General features: G+C 37.1%; 1 protein-coding gene across 12 annotated transcripts in view; it reads right to left on the bottom strand.

Annotated features, from left to right (window-relative positions):
* Positions 1-13,749, bottom strand: part of dlg5a (discs, large homolog 5a (Drosophila)) — a 75,963-nt gene that overhangs the window by 43 nt on the left and 62,171 nt on the right. For 11 of the 12 annotated variants that reach the window (XM_048204332.1, XM_048204326.1, XM_048204329.1 and 8 more), the window contains 11 exons: positions 13,441-13,574; positions 13,184-13,348; positions 12,534-12,717; positions 10,362-10,510; positions 8,375-8,545; positions 7,852-8,048; positions 7,610-7,753; positions 6,052-6,179; positions 5,682-5,791; positions 3,478-3,587; positions 1-1,668 (listed from right to left, as the gene is read on the bottom strand). The exon at positions 1-1,668 is cut by the window's left edge and continues 43 nt beyond it. In XM_048204332.1, coding sequence (XP_048060289.1) covers positions 1,565-1,668; positions 3,478-3,587; positions 5,682-5,791; positions 6,052-6,179; positions 7,610-7,753; positions 7,852-8,048; positions 8,375-8,545; positions 10,362-10,510; positions 12,534-12,717; positions 13,184-13,348; positions 13,441-13,574 — 1,596 coding nt within the window. In that variant the 3' untranslated portion in view covers positions 1-1,564. The remainder of the gene's footprint in view (positions 1,669-3,477; positions 3,588-5,681; positions 5,792-6,051; positions 6,180-7,609; positions 7,754-7,851; positions 8,049-8,374; positions 8,546-10,361; positions 10,511-12,533; positions 12,718-13,183; positions 13,349-13,440; positions 13,575-13,749) is intronic. The other variant, XR_007186706.1, reaches the window with a different exon arrangement.

The raw sequence follows: 13,749 nt of genomic DNA on the forward strand, positions 1-13,749 counted from the left end.
TCATACAAATCACATTCTTTTAGAATAAAAGAAATGCCAATGGAAACAGTACCTGTGTTCTAATCATTCTAAATACTCTGTGGTGATGAATCCCTCGTGAAAAACCATATGCTAGCTATTCAGAAAAATAGTTAGACATTAGATTCACTTTGACAAAATGCCTAATTTCAACCCAATGGACTGATATCTTGCTGTGAAAAACAAAGTGTGCAATAAGAAATCCCTTTTTATGCAGTGTTTCTCTTTTTCTTTAAAAAAAAAAAAGAAGGCAGTTAATGAAATGTATGGAACAGGAGTGATACACATGAATATTATTTTACAGTAAAAATTATAGTACCTATTTCCATTCTACTGGAAACCTACGAACAGTCATTTGTTTAGGGTTCAAAACACTGGAAGTGCAAAACAGAAAAACGAAAGAAAATTACATGTTTTTGGCACAACATTAATGGGGCTACTGGTCTGCATGAGACATAACATGCCTCTTGAATTAAAAAAAAAAAAAAAAAAAAAAAAAAAAAATTAAATAGCAATGAAAAGCCACTAACATTTAAACAGATTAAAGAAAACCATTTCAGGTTTACCCTGCAACTTTTCTTTCCGTGATGCTTTTCTTTTTTTTTTTTTTTTTTTTCTTTTTTAGTGTGTAGTACATATAAAAGTGACTGACAAACATACGCAAACAGAAACATGTGCATTCGCCCTTTCACACGCGCACAAACATGCTAATATTTGCTAAGACGTGACCGCTCCGTCACACTCTCCTAGGCCTATAGCCTAGTAAAAATACAGTAAATATATTTCTATATATTTCGATGAAATTGCATACATACGCATACGTGTACAAGTGTTACATGGGATATTCTCTTTAAATATAAGCTCTGCTATGAGAATGCTCCGAGATCTCATAGTACACAGTGGTCTGTCTAGCCCTGGAGTGCAATCTGAGAAGTTTTACTGTTTAAATACCAGGCTTTCACCTCATGCCATTGTCATACGCTCAGTAGATCTCCGAAGGCACTTCCATTTGGCCCGTAGAAACCGCTTAGCTGCTGTCTGTCTCAGCTTGATAGATAAGCACTACGATTCAAAGCAACGCTCACTGACATCTACACAACATAACTTGGCCACAAATGACTCTTAAAGCACAAGACGAGGATTCAGTCCTTGAGCTGATATGTGGGAGGGTGTCACGCATACGTTTTGGTACAGGGTTGCTTATGGGTGGGAGTGGGAACAATTCACCGACTGATTGCTCTGTAAACGAGTGTCTTAAATGCAGCATTGCTAAAACTTTACATGTCCGTCAGGAAGACCAAAGGAAATGAACAAATACTTCAGTGCTATCATCCTGCTTCTGCGCACACACACACACACACACGCGCACACACACGCGCACACACACACAGACTCATACATACATATACAAATAAGAGTTACAATTAATAACATAATAAAAATGAATATTGACAAAAATAATCACTATTTTAACATGACGCTCGTAACGTTAGTGTACCTTTGAGTGTGTAGTGTATAAAGTCTAGTGTTTGTAAGTCTCAGAGCCCTACGGAGAGCCCAGCGGCGTCCACAGAACTTTGCTCTGTTCCTGATCCACAATAGTCACGATCTGAGTGCAAATGTAAGGGAAGGTGCCTCCTTGAACGATACCTGTAAGAAAACATACAAATACAGCTGTTTTTTTGTTTTTTAACACTACCAGTCAAATATTTGAACATACCTACTCATTGACTATTATTAAAGGGTTAGTTCACCCAAAAATGAAAATTCTGTCATTAATTACTCACCCTCATGTCGTTCCACACCCGTAAGACCTTCGTTCATCTTCGGAACACAAATTAAGATATTTTTGATCAAATCCGATGGTTCAGTGAGGCCTCCATTGACAGCAAGTTAATTAACACTTTCAGATGCCCAGAAAACGACTAATAACATATTTAAAACAGTTCATGTGACTACAGTGGTTCAACCTTAATGTTATGAAGCGACAAGAATACTTTTTGTGCACCAAAAAAACAAAACGACTTTATTCAACAATATCTAGTGATGGGCGATCTCAAAACACTGCTTCATGAGCGTGTATCAAACTGCGTTAACCATTGAAATTTCAAAACGCTTATGACGTGACGAAGCTTTGTTTACTGAAATCACGACACTGTTAGTTTGATACACGCTCCGAACCACTGATTCGAAAAGGTTCAAAAGATTCGTGAAGCTTCAAAGCCATCGGATTTCATCAAAAATATCTTAATTTGTGTTCTGAAGATGAATGAAGGTCTTACTGGTGTGGAACTGATGACATAATTTTCATTTTTGGGTGAACTAACCCTTTAATGTTCTCCACATTTTAGAATAATCAAGAAGTCATCAAAACTATAAAAACAAAAAACTCAACTGAAAGTATGGGACCTCATTCCTAAAATAAAAGAGTTATGTCAAATCCATTTTATACTTAAGAAAAAGACTAATATTATAAAAGACATGTTTCTGAAATAAATTTGGCCTTTGTATTGTCCTCATACTAAATCAAATTAAGCTCAAAGCGCAACTGAGATTAACAAAATTCATTTTTTTTCACAAAACTACACTGCCTTTCAAAAGTTTTGGGTATAAGATTTTTTGTTTGTTTGTTTGTTTTTGAAAAGTTTATGCTCACCAAGGCTTTTTTTTTTTTCACAATCAAAAGTACAGTATAAACTAATATTGTAAAATATTATTACAATTTAAAATATTCCTGTTATTTCAAAGCTGTGCAATTTTCAGCATCATTACTCCAGTCTTCAGTGTCACATGATCCTTCGGAAATCATTCTAATATGCTGATTTGCTGCTCCAAAAACATTTATTATTATTATCAATGTTGAATACAGTTGCTGCTTAATATTTTTGTGAAAACTGATTCATTTTTGTTTCTGGTCTTTGATGAATGGAACATTCAAAAGAACAGCATTTATTTAAAATACACTTTTTTGTAACAATGTAAATTTCTTTGTCACTTTTGATCAATTTAATGCATTTTTGATAAATAAAATCTTAAATTTTCCTCAAAAATCTTACTGACCCCAAACTTTTGAACAGTAATGTATGAGCAGATTGTTTTTCCTTTTCTTCCAATTAAAAAAAAAATAAATAAAAAAAATAAAAATAGTGGTGAATAGAATGCTTGCAATTAAAGGGATATCATCCAAAAATGTACCGTAGTAGGAAAAATACTATGGTAGTCAATGGGGGCGAGATCTGTTTGATTAATGACATTCTTCCAAATATCTTCCTTAGTCTACAGCAGAACGAAGAAACTCATACAGGTTTGGAACTACTTGAAGGGGAGTAAATGATGACAGAATTATCATTTTTGTATGAACTATCCCTTTAAACATTAAAATAGTAGAATAAATGTTTGTTATATTAAATTACATTTGTCAAATTTGGTTAATGTAAAAAAATAAAAAAATAACCAAACCTGTGAAAAATTTGCTATACTCCTGCTCTATCTTCTGTGCAATCTCAAACTGCTCCTTGGAATGTTTTTGAGAGACTTTATCCCGCAGATAAATCGGATCTTTCTGCTCTCTACACGGGGAAACAGAAACAGTCATTCACACTTCACACATAATGACATTACAAGATGAAACTGGCACAATGACATTGTTCTTTTGAGACAAACGTAGTTTAAGCAGCAACATTTTGGACAGGTGATTGTACATAATAATAAAACACGTGTAAAATGAAGACATCAGCTGTTTAACACTAAAACTCAGTAAAAGTGTGTGCAGCTCCCTCGAGAAGAAGATTCCCGCAGGGCAAAACAACTAAACACTGAACATCTATGTACACACACTGCGGTGACAGGTGTCGTCTGTTAGGGATGGGCAATATTGATAAAGTAAAATAAAACCAAATAAAATAGTTATCATAAGACTATGTATTTGAGGTGTGAGTCTGTGAGAGTGTGTGTTAGGGATGGGAAATATAGTTCAAAATAAATGAATAAAATCTAGTTTTGTTTAGTAATAATATAATTTATATGCATGTATATATAGATAGTATAGCTAGTAGTGGCCAAAAGTCATGTCCGAAGGGGATATTTGATACAGATGAAAATATGATATTATTGAAATATAATATATTATTGTATGAAAATTAGTTCGATTTAAGTACTCATGTTAATTGAAGTACATTGTCCTTTTAATTAAAGAATAAAGAACAACCCTACAAGTTAAATTAAACCAACAAAATATGAGGAAAATATTTTCTATTTTTTAAATATTTTAAATATTTGGCAAAATAAAGGCAAAATAAAACTAAGTTTTATTTTACTATGTAAAAAGTGCATAGAAAAACAAAAAGCTCACAGGAAAGAGCATATCAGTTATTATTAATAATCAGTTATTAATATTTTGTTGGTTTTCTCTTTTATTGCATATGTTCATAATTTATTTGTATGACAGCCTGGCCAAAAATTTTGTCCGCACAATTTATCACAAAATAAAACAACTGACTCCAAGCACAACATTATTATATTATATTATATTATATTATATTATATTATATTATATTATATGTCCCTGTGTGGCATTTTTTTTTATGTTTTGAGAAATTTTAGCAGGGGATATATATATATATATATATATATATATATATATATATATATATATATATATATATATATATATATAATTAAAAGTACATTAATATTTAATTGTTCATTTTATACTGGCACAGAATCATGGCAAACATGTCATGAATATTTAATATACCACCCAGCCTTGGTGTATGTGTGTGTGTGAGGCTTTTCATAGAAAGCCTGAGTTTCAAGAAACGCAAGAGCCTATTAAGTCATTGTACATGACGTGATGTCATGATCCTGAGTGTTAATGAGTGCAGGACTGATTAACTCGGGTTGCCTTTATATTAAGTAGGTGCTAGTTGGCAGGTCAAAGACGACCTGCATTAATCCCCATAGTGATCGAGCGCAGGCTTGCTTTTCCAATCCTTCTGGGAAATCACCAATTTAAAATCCTCTGTTGGGACGACTTTGCACCATTAGCGCTCTGACACGGAAACTCCACACGGAAGCACTGAAAAGACCTAAAGGCACAGTTATGCAGCACTATCAGGAGAATAAAGCAGGGATTTATTGTTCTTTTAAGTCTCACACCCCTAGAGAGCTATCAGTACAGTATGCTGCGAACCCGTGATATGCATATTAAGGGTCTAGAGTCGGCTTTAATTTTTCCTGTCTGATAAACCAGGCCGGGATCTCACAAAGCGGTCTTCGACCTTGAGTGAAGGAGAGAGACACAGACAGAAAGAGTGAAGCAGCTGCCTACGCTGTCGTATATCTTGTCCTATATCTGTGTAACATTATGGCAAAAGTGAGCCAAGATATTCATCCATTTAACAGCAGTTCTTCCAAGTCAAATGCAGCCTACACAGTAAAACTGCTTTCCATTTCCCAAATGTCTCCGGGGACTTGAGGGAGCGCACAGGAACTTCTTGGCGAAGAAAAAATGTGCCAGGAGGGCTTTAAACAGAGTGTGTGTGTTTTTTGGAAGGGTCTGCAAGGACACCCAACAGCTCAGTTGGCTCTTTAACTCGCTAAAATATTCGTACCCACTGCATTTATTTCGAGAAGTACGTGTGAAGAGGGATGTGGACACTTACTTTATCTGCTTTGCGTTTTTGTAGCGAATGAAAATGACGATTGGGTAAATGTGAACGCTGTGAAGCCGTTCGATAGCGTGAGGTGCAATGTCAAGCAAACAGTGACAGTCCTACGAGAGAGAACGACACAGCACAGAACAGGTCTGAGTCATGTTACACATATATAGCATGAGCGACTGCAAACAGAGAAACAAGCTTACAGTCATTGACAGCAATCCTGCAAGCACAACCAAGAAACATGAAGCTCATCTCTTGATATTAATCTACTTTCTTATCAGATTCTTGCTCATTATTAAGAGTCGTCGTATTAATTCCATTTAACATCACAAAAGATTTGACTGAGATGTAGTCAGCAGAAACATGGACAAACCTTGTCTGTGATCTCATTGATTGAGGCAACAGTAGTCACATCAAAATGGCCACTCCTCCGTTTGTAGTCGATGAAAAGAAAGTCTTTCACCCCGCGCTCGATGGCCTGCTGAGAAGCCTTCATCACCTCTGGATGAGCAGAACAAACAAAGGTCAGCTCACTCATATTCAACAGCATGATTAAGGCTGAACCAATGACATTTATCGTCCATTAATGCTACCAAAACTATCAGATAGTACCAGTGAAAGTTCCTGTATATAGATATCAATTTCGATACAACAGCAAAAACTTATATGCAACTGAACGCACTCCTTTATGTAGTTTAATATTAACATAAATATTAACACATTTAATCAAAACCATGGATTTTACTCTTAGTAATGTTCACTTAATTGAAAAATACTTTTTCAAGTTTTTTACCAAGTAACTATTCAATTAAACGGGACCTATTATGCCCCTTTTCACAAGATGTAATATAAGTCTCTGGTGTCCCCTGAATGTGTCTCAGTTCAGCTCAAAATACCCCACAGATCATTTATTACAGCTTGTCAAATTTGCCCATGTTTGGGTGATAGCCGTTTTTGTGTGTGTCCCTTTAAACGCAAATGAGCTGCTGCTCCCAGCCCCCTTTCCAGAAGAGAGCGGAGCTTTAAAAGTTCACGCTTCAGTTGCTCAACAACAAAGCTGGAGAATCTCACGCAGCCAAAATGACGACTGTCGGTAACGGTGTTCAGCCTTACATTGCTCAAACCGGAGTCGGACACTGAGGGAGAGACTCAGGAAGAAATTACAACTTTTATGTAGTTGTTATGGATGTTATGGAGTTGATTCAACTCATCGACTAGCATGTACCATCATGTTAATCTTTTGTGCAAATTCAGCGTTGAACTGACCCTTGTTGTAGAATGATTTGTGAAGAATATATATGTATATATATTATATATATTCATATATATTCATATTCATAAATATTCAACCATGGTTTCCTTAGTGACTCAGATGTAGAGGGTATATGGAGACTCTTATGTTTGTTGGTACATCCAATAACAGAACATTCGTAATGTTTTTTTGGCACAGATATTGTATATCTCCAGCTGCTACAGCAAGTAAACAGAAATGGCGGACTGCTGCAGCTCATTCAGGGCAGTATCTATGCTAACAGGGCAGATTGTCACGAATCATGGGCAGGGTTTCCTGACTTTTACGTAAGAGTAGGGGGAAAATCTGGAAGCGCACGTTTGGAAACACCGTTTATGATTGATGGGGATTATAAAAAAGGAGTTGGTGATTTTTTGCTTACACACACTGTGGACACACATCTGTGTTCAAACACCTTATAAAAGTGAATTTTGCATAATAGGTACCCTTTAAACAGTCTGAAATAGTACAGCTACTTTTGTCATAATTACTATCAGAGCATTTGATAGTGCAGATGTTTATAAATGCCATGGGCCAAAGACTCAATGCCATAAATGTGTAAATATTTAACAGTATTATAGGATTACAAACATCATTTTAACAGCGATCACATTGCAGTTCAAAACTAGTAGACGTTTACCAAGCACACATCTGCTGAATTTCCCTGGCGATTCCTTGACCAGCATGTCTTTGACTGGATCCACCAGCGGGCCGAGGATCAGCACTGGTCTGGGAGACGTGCAGTCAATCTTCTGCACTCTCTGATAGGCCAGGCTCACACAATCTGAGCAAACGGCAAAAAAACAAAACAAGAATTAACATCAGTCTCATCAAAATTCTCATTTCAGCAGCACTGCATTATGGGAAACTGGAGAGTCTCACCATCTAAGAATGGAATAGAGTCTGTGCTGATCGCGTCCAAGGCCACCACGTCTTTCCCATCTTTGGAGCTGCTGCGTTTGTGCTTCTGTTTCCTGCGGAAGAAGGATCTGCGCGCGGCTGCGGAGAGGGTCTTACTGGAGCCCGTCTCGTCCTTCAGTTCAGTCATACTGTGTCTGCGGTAGAACTCCTGATCCATCCTGCACCAGAACATAAGTTCAGGTTACACAACTGCCTTTCTGCAGTCTTCTGTATGTTTTCATATTGTCACCTGGGACAGATGTGTTACCCCTTAGTATCCAGTTCAAAAAATGTATACACACATTTTGATGTCTGCAGTAAGTCTATGCACTATTCTGAGCACATGACTTCAGCTGCATTAAGTTGCTTTTAACTAGTGGTTGAATGAAATCAAAAATCAAGGCTGATATGGATGGATGGATGGATGGATGGATGGATGGATGGATGGAAGGAAAAGGATTGAAAAGAAAGACACCGTTTAACTGAATCTAAGGATGGGACTCACATATATTTGCTAGGGATCTGCCCTCTTTGAATTTTTTGTGCATTTTCGTCAAGTTGCCAGGCCATCCAGGTGCCGAAGTTGCCATTTGGTAGTGTGTCATCCACATAGAGGATGTCATCTTTCTTAAAAGAGAGGTCGAGCTCAGTCTCAGCCACTCGGTCATAAAGTGCTCTGCAAAAGAAAGAGGAAATTAATAATTCAACAAGTGACAGCATTATACAAGAGGCAAAGACTGCGGCATCTGCAAGAATGAGGTAATACGAGACAAATGAAAAGAGTGCAGGGGACAAAGAAAAATAAAGGAAGGAAAGAACAAATGAAAAATTCAAGAAGAGGCCGGGACAGAACCGATCCTTCATTCCTGGGAGTAGCACGAGGTGGCTTTTAGCGGCCACCCATAACTCCTCATCCCTGTTCATTCATGACATGTGGATCGACGGAGATTATTTACTGCGGATGACATCATGGGAGTGCAGGCAGAAAAAGCGCCTGCGACAGCTGCGGGCCACAGAATTTCATTTGCAAAGACAAACACGGCTATTTCTGAACGGCTCTCTTCCATTATTCTTTTTTCCACCGCGCAGACACAATGCATCTCTGTCTCGAACTGTCTAATTACCACGGCTACTATTATAGAACACAAATTATTGAGATTTGGTGATATAATCTTCACCGCCAGAAACAATATCTCACCCTCCATCTTAAACATAATTAAAGAGATTAAAAGATTCCTGTTGCTACAGTTTTTTTTTCCACATATCTATATTTAGAGCAGCATGCACAAGGCCCAAACACTGGCATTTGGTTATAGGGAAATGTTAAGTGGCCATGTATGGTGATGTATGTCAATGGCAGATGCATAGACTGTTGAGATCATGCTGTACCTCAGTGTTTCCCATTACTTACCTAGACTCCGCCATAGTCTAATCTGTGCTGCCACAGTTTCATAATGAAGCAAAAATATTTCAAAACTTCTCATAATAATATAAAAAGTCTCAAACACTTTTGCGTCATTGCTTTGGCAAAGTATCTGTCAAACGTACTAAAATCAAATTGCTTATATCGAATCGCAAAATATTGTGTTTTAATTAAATAATTATATAGTCTGTTTACACAGTTTCAAAACGAAGTGCGAAGTGATCATATTGATCACGCGATCAGCTCTTGATCCAGTGTTTTCCGCGTCTCAGAACGGCTCTGTTCATAGTGAATGAATGCAGTGAACTTCATCTTGGAATGTGCTGTGAGCTTAGCCGGCATTTGGGAACGTAGCAGGCACCAGTTATGCATTATTTTCACATTTGCATAATTTCCAACATTTTTGTGGCACGATGATTACAGCATTTCACTAGATTTATAATGAGATGTGTTTGTAAACCTGTATTAACAGAAACTGCAGTTTTCAGCCAGAATAAAAGCTCAACTGCACTTTCCGTCAAAATAAAAGCTCATGGGTTTATCTCTTGCAAGAGTATAAATTAAGGCAAAAGTATAGTAATTTCCCTACTGTAGCATAAAGTAAAATAATGTACTTATGAAACATTAATTTTCATTTATTTTACAGTGCATTTGTTTTACAATATATGTCTTATTGTCATAGGAATAATAATAATAGTATCAAATTATTTTTTAATAATTTTTTTATTTTTATTTATTTATTTTTTTTTGGCTTCCAAAAACACCAGTTTGAATGTAATGTAGACTGAGACACTATATCACAACTAAAAAGCGGAATGAGTCCCTTTTAAAGTTCAGATACAAGTCAATTAACCAACTTTTTTTTTTCTTTCTTCAATTTGCACACTGTTATATAAATTTTAAAGTTAAAATGTACAAAATTGGGTTGGAGCTCTTATTTTTTAACTCTCTGGGTACACCAGATCGACTTTAAAATGAACAAAATTTTCTTTCAAGATACTTTCTAGAGAGGCCGAGGTCCATCACCCCCACCCCAGAGTCTCACAAAATCCTGTGGGAAACACTGTACCTGATATAGAATCCATCTCCAGGAGTGCCTTTCACTTGGTTGAACTCATCCAGACGATGCTGGACTCTGAACGTCACTGTTTCCACAGGCTTCAGCATTTCCAGGTACGCCTCCTCCACAGTCTTATTCTTCATATTAACTGGACCATACTGGATGAACAAAGAATGATAGAAAGGGTGTAGTCACATTTCATTTAAATATCCAATCTTTTTCAAAAATAAAATATGCATTTAAGGGTTCTGGATCGATTTCCATTCCAGAACTAACATAACATGTAGAAAAACAAAATGACTTCTTTGCCTTGTCTTAGTAAAGCAAATAAGTGTGTAATAATGTGGCTGACAAAAGTCTGAATATGTCCATGCCAAGAATGGGATATTACCAATTTCACATCTCATATGAGAAAGCAAAGAAGTGATCAATAAAAACAATAGTTAGGAATGCATCATACATCTAAATTAGAGGAAAACAATACAGTCAGTGGACGAGGCTGGAATGCACCCTAGCAATAGAGTGCCTAACACAAGCTCAAGATATTTTCACCTTTTATTCTATGACAAATTACATCAGTAATACCCCACTTTTGCTTTTAATAAGCTTTTATGTGTCTTAAAAAATGGGTAAATGGGCTACAGAGGTAAACTCATCTACTCACTAGTCTGCTTTTAAGGTTGCGACAGACCAAACTTACATCAAAGAACCAGTGGCAACGAAAGCCAACTGTGTTGTCAGTTTACTGAGTACATTTGGGCTGAATCGTGCTTGAACACACTGCAAAGACTACAGCCAATGGCCAACTAGCACATTCGTTTCATGTGTGCGTGAGAGGAAATAACTGTCTACATCAGCAGGTGGCAGGAGTCTATATTCGTCATTCAAAAAGGAAAAACAAAACTAGGACTGTGGATATACAATCCGTAAAAGTGCTTGCTTATTTTAAATTAGGGTTGTCAAAAGTACCGACTTGGTGCTGAAATTTAAAAAATGTGACAATACCAGCATTTCCCACCTGGCGTTTTGAGTGCTGTTGAGCGGTTTCTTAAACACCTCTGATTGGCCATTGTGTTCCCGCGCTCAACAGATATGTCTGTGATTGGCTACAATAATCAATGCTTCAAAAACATGTTGTAAATAGGCATCAATGACGCTCTTCACCGAGCACTTAGATATACACTGAAGCATTTGAAAGGAAACGTCTATCAGTGGATCCATCTATCAGCAGATATATTAGGGATCTACTGATAGACACCTTCTTTCAAATGAAGAGAACCGAAGTGCTTGGTACCGAAGTCGGTACTTTTGACAACTCTTTTTTTAAATGTGAATCATTTTGTTCTTCATTCCAGATGGCCATGTTGTTATGAAAATATTCACATATTGAAATGCTCAGGTAAGATGGCAAAATTAGAACAGCCTTCTCTGTATGCCCTCTGACTTCATTGTTTGTTCACTTTCATCACTAAACTGAACAGCCAATCAGAGCTTTCTCTCTCTCACACCAACTGATGCCAATTCAACATGCTCAATCAGCCAAAAAGCCGTCGACGGGGTCCGACTTGTGCTGACAGTGAAGAGCACACTGCAAAAACTGAGCTGACAGACGCTCAACAATGGCCTGGCACTAATGTTGGTCTGTCACGTCCACTATACTCTATACACTACACTGTCACTATACTCACACTCTTGCAAAATATTCAAACCTTCCAAATTGTAGAGTTTAAATAAAGACAGAGTTGTCAGAAGCATAAAAGTTATCTTGATAAACAAAAGTTATAAGAATTATAAACGTTTGTTGGTCAAAGCGCTTATTTTCCAAAAGCCAATGGAAAAATCCTATTGGCTTTTTGTTGAGCGTACCAGGGTGAAATATATTATCACTGCAGCACTATATGGTGATAATGATATATGTTCAGTTTGAGTTAAAAGTCTAACTGCCACAGTGCCAATGCTAAGATGACTCCGGGAACCTATTTGTCTTGACTCTTGATTGTAACAGTAGCCAACAGGGCTGTTGCTAAAAGTGTATTAGTCCATTCGAGGCAGTGTAAAGCATATAACACTCCCAAAAAAGGAAGTACAAAAAATTCTCTAACCAAGTTTTGCTGTCTCACCATTTCCGTTCACAGTAGTCTCCAAAAAGCATTACACAGACAGAGAAGTAGCTTCATTTACCTCAAGTATCATGTCCCCAGGCACGAGACCATCTCCTCCTCTGGCAGGACTGTCCTCTTCCAGCCTCTCCACAAAGATCCCCCGCAGGTTTCCTCCACACAGCTGAATGCCCAGCTCCACCTGAGTCTTCTTCACCGTTACCAAGCGAGGCTCCGGAACTTTCTTGGAACTCTCAGAAGAAATTCTGACATTCAAGAGAGATACAGAATCAGACTGGTCACCCAAAGTCAGTGGATTTCATGTTGTGTAACCCTGGCAGCTCCAAAAGGTAAGCTCCATATTTATGCTTCCTTTTAAGAAAAGGTACCTAATATGTCAATTTGGTGCTCAATAAACATTTGTTTTTAAAATTATTATTATTATCAATGTTGAAAACAGTTGTGCTGCGTAATATTTTTGTGGAAACCATGACTTAAAAAAACAAAATTGATACTTTGAATAGAAAATTTAAAAGAACAACATTTATTTATTAGAAATAGAAATCTTTTGTAAAAAATATTGTATAAAATGTCTTTACTGTCACTTTTCACCAATTTAAAAAAAAATAAATAAATCTTACAAATCTTACAAATCTTACAGACCCCAAACATTTGAACAATACTGTATGTAGGCAGTAGACAGCAAGATCTGTGTATTAATTTGTGCAGTACCTGATGAAGCTGTTGGGACTGGTGGTGGGTGTCGTCTGTTTGGAGGATGGGGTGAGCGTGCCTTCATCCTGTTCACTCAGGGTGTCTATGGTTGAGTGGTTATCTGGGGTGGCAGCTCCACTGCCCTGCGGGGTGGACTGAGTGCTCACTGGCTCCAAGCGGGAACTATGGAACAATATGGTCAAGAATAAACCACACCTGCTTTGCGATCAAATATGCATTCACCTGAGCAAAAATGAATGGGAAAAGGGCTGTACCTGGAGCGAGAGTGGTTGCCAAGCTGATACATGTGTGGGTTGTACTGGGCCATGATCGTGATGGTGTCACACTGCTGGCCAATAATAAGCCGTGCTTGCTGTTCAGTGGCATTACGTAGATTTATCCCATTATACTGAGGGAAAAGAAACCACAATGAATGTGAGCTTCATAATGCATATTAATATTTAACATGATATGCAGCTTTACTGATCTCAAGAAGAAAAATTTTTTTTTTTTTTTTACTTATAATTTCCATCATTTAGCAGGACAGCAAAAAACAAAAAAAAAAAAAAAAAAAACATACAACA

The sequence above is a fragment of the Megalobrama amblycephala genome, linkage group LG10 (assembly GCF_018812025.1).
Source record: "Megalobrama amblycephala isolate DHTTF-2021 linkage group LG10, ASM1881202v1, whole genome shotgun sequence".
Lineage (NCBI taxonomy): Eukaryota > Metazoa > Chordata > Actinopteri > Cypriniformes > Xenocyprididae > Megalobrama > Megalobrama amblycephala.